Raw genomic sequence first — 2008 nt, forward strand, 5'->3', positions numbered from 1 at the left:
TACCCAACAGGGAGCCAAGGGATCTCCCAGGAAAGCTTACCACTGATTCCATGGAAATGAGAACACCTGGAATCAGAGCAGTGATTTGGACATTGTGCCTGTTTCCCTTGCAAGGCCTCAGAAAGGGATGAAAAACTGAAAATACATCTGAACATGAGCCAAACCCTTCCACTGATGGATCCAAACCACCTTTGTAATTTCTGGTGTTGACACAACCGGGACCTTACCCTCTAGAAAGTGCCATGAATTTGGCTTTTCCCAAGAATTCCCAACATTTCCCATCAAGCAGAATGTGTCCAGCAGGCCCAGGGCAGTGCCCATCCCTGTGCTGGCACTGCTCAGGCACCCCCAGTACTGGCACCATTTATCAACTATAATTAGCCATTCTTTTTTAGATTCAGAAGGTTTGATGAACCAAACCAGACTCACTTTTAGAGGCCCAGAAAGGTTCCACAACACACATGAAGTCAGAGCTGCAGAAGGGGCACCTAAGCCAAGTGTGGCTGTCCTGAAAAGCTGCTTGTTCAAAGGGGAGTCACAAGACTCGCTTAGGAGATTCCAGGACAAGTACAAAACTATTCCATTGGGTAGAAAGACTTGCCAAAAGAAAGAAAAACCCTCCAGGATTAAATCCTGCCAGAACTGCTGTGTTTTAGCCTTACTATTAGGCAAGTTGTTGGTAGGCCAGAGAAGTGCAAGATAATCTTGAGCACTGTAGATGTTACAAAACACAAAGCCAAGGCTACCAAAAGAATGTTTCAGGATTCTCAGCAGAGTGAGTTTTGTCTCTTAAAGCCAAAAATCATTGCTTTTAACCCCTATTGAATTTAACCCCACCTCTGGCATATTAATGGTGACTGGGATGGCCAGTGCAGCACAGGAATCCAGGCTGCAATTCCACAGGAATCACTGAATGGAGAGCTGGAGCTCCAGCACAATCATTTATCCAATGGTTTTACATCATCGTTTGAACACCACTGCTGCCAGTCAAAGGCTGCATTATTATGGAGTGGTTTGGATTGGAAAGAACCTTAAATCCCATCCTGTGCCACCCCTGCCATGGCAGGGACACGTCCCACTGTCCCAGGTGCTCCCATTCCCAATGCCCAGCCTGGCCTTGGGCACTGCCAGGGATCCAGGGGCAGCCACAGCTGCTCTGGGCACTCTGTGCCAGGGCTGCCCACCCTGCCAGGGAACAATTCCCAATCTCCCATCCATGCCTGCCCTCTGGCAGTGGGAGCCATTCCCTATGTGCTGTCCCTCCATCCCTTGTCCCCAGTCCCTGTCCAGCTCTCCTGGAGCCCCTCCAGGCCCTGGCAGGGGCTCTGAGCTCTGCCTGGATCCTTCTCCTCTCCAGGTGAGCACCCCCAGGTGTCCCAGCCTGGCTCCAGAGGATGCAGCATTAAAAACCATCTTTAAAATCCCAAGCAGAGCACATGAAGCACTCGACAGCTCTTGAGCACAAACATTTCTCAGCACATTCTGCTCCTCTCCTGCCCCAGGCTCTGGTGCCTGAGCCCTTCCCTCACAAAGGCACTGCACAAGCAGATGAAATGAACTCACCTGTTTCAACTTTTTCTTTTTCTCCTTCACAGAGAGGTTTCTATCCTTGATGATGTTCTCCAGGAGCTCTGCCACTGCAGCCTGTGAGGTGGAGACCTTTTGTTCTTCAAACTCCTGAGGAGTGATTTGTTTGCAGTAGGAGTACGTTGGCAAGATGGCACAAATTTCTTCTTTTTCCTGTTTGCACTGGAAGAAAAAGGGCTCTGCATGCACTCAACTGATTCTGTACTGTTAGAGTAAGTACCTAATAAACACCCACACCCACTCACAAGCTGCAAAACATTATAATTAATATCTATACATTCAAAATGTACTGGGTTTATTTGCATTTTCCCAACTTCAAAAGAAGCAATTAACAAATGACTCTGAACTGCTCTCATGGCACCAACCTGAGCCTTCTTCATGTGCTCGAGGTGATCCTGCACAGCAACCTGCAGGTAAGCTG

The 2008-nt window shown here is 48.5% G+C and overlaps 1 protein-coding gene across 1 annotated transcript in view; it reads right to left on the minus strand.

The window, feature by feature from the left end:
- The window catches only part of DEPDC1 (DEP domain containing 1), a gene marked incomplete at its 5' end in the record, with an annotated part of 9658 nt that overhangs the window by 820 nt on the left and 6830 nt on the right, over positions 1-2008 (minus strand). Inside the window, 2 exon segments of the mRNA XM_031064084.1 lie at positions 1564-1749; positions 1953-2008. The exon segment at positions 1953-2008 is cut by the window's right edge and continues 54 nt beyond it. Coding sequence (XP_030919944.1) covers positions 1564-1749; positions 1953-2008 — 242 coding nt within the window.

The sequence above is a fragment of the Geospiza fortis genome, unplaced genomic scaffold (genome assembly GCF_000277835.1).
Source record: "Geospiza fortis unplaced genomic scaffold, GeoFor_1.0 scaffold69, whole genome shotgun sequence".
NCBI lineage: Eukaryota > Metazoa > Chordata > Aves > Passeriformes > Thraupidae > Geospiza > Geospiza fortis.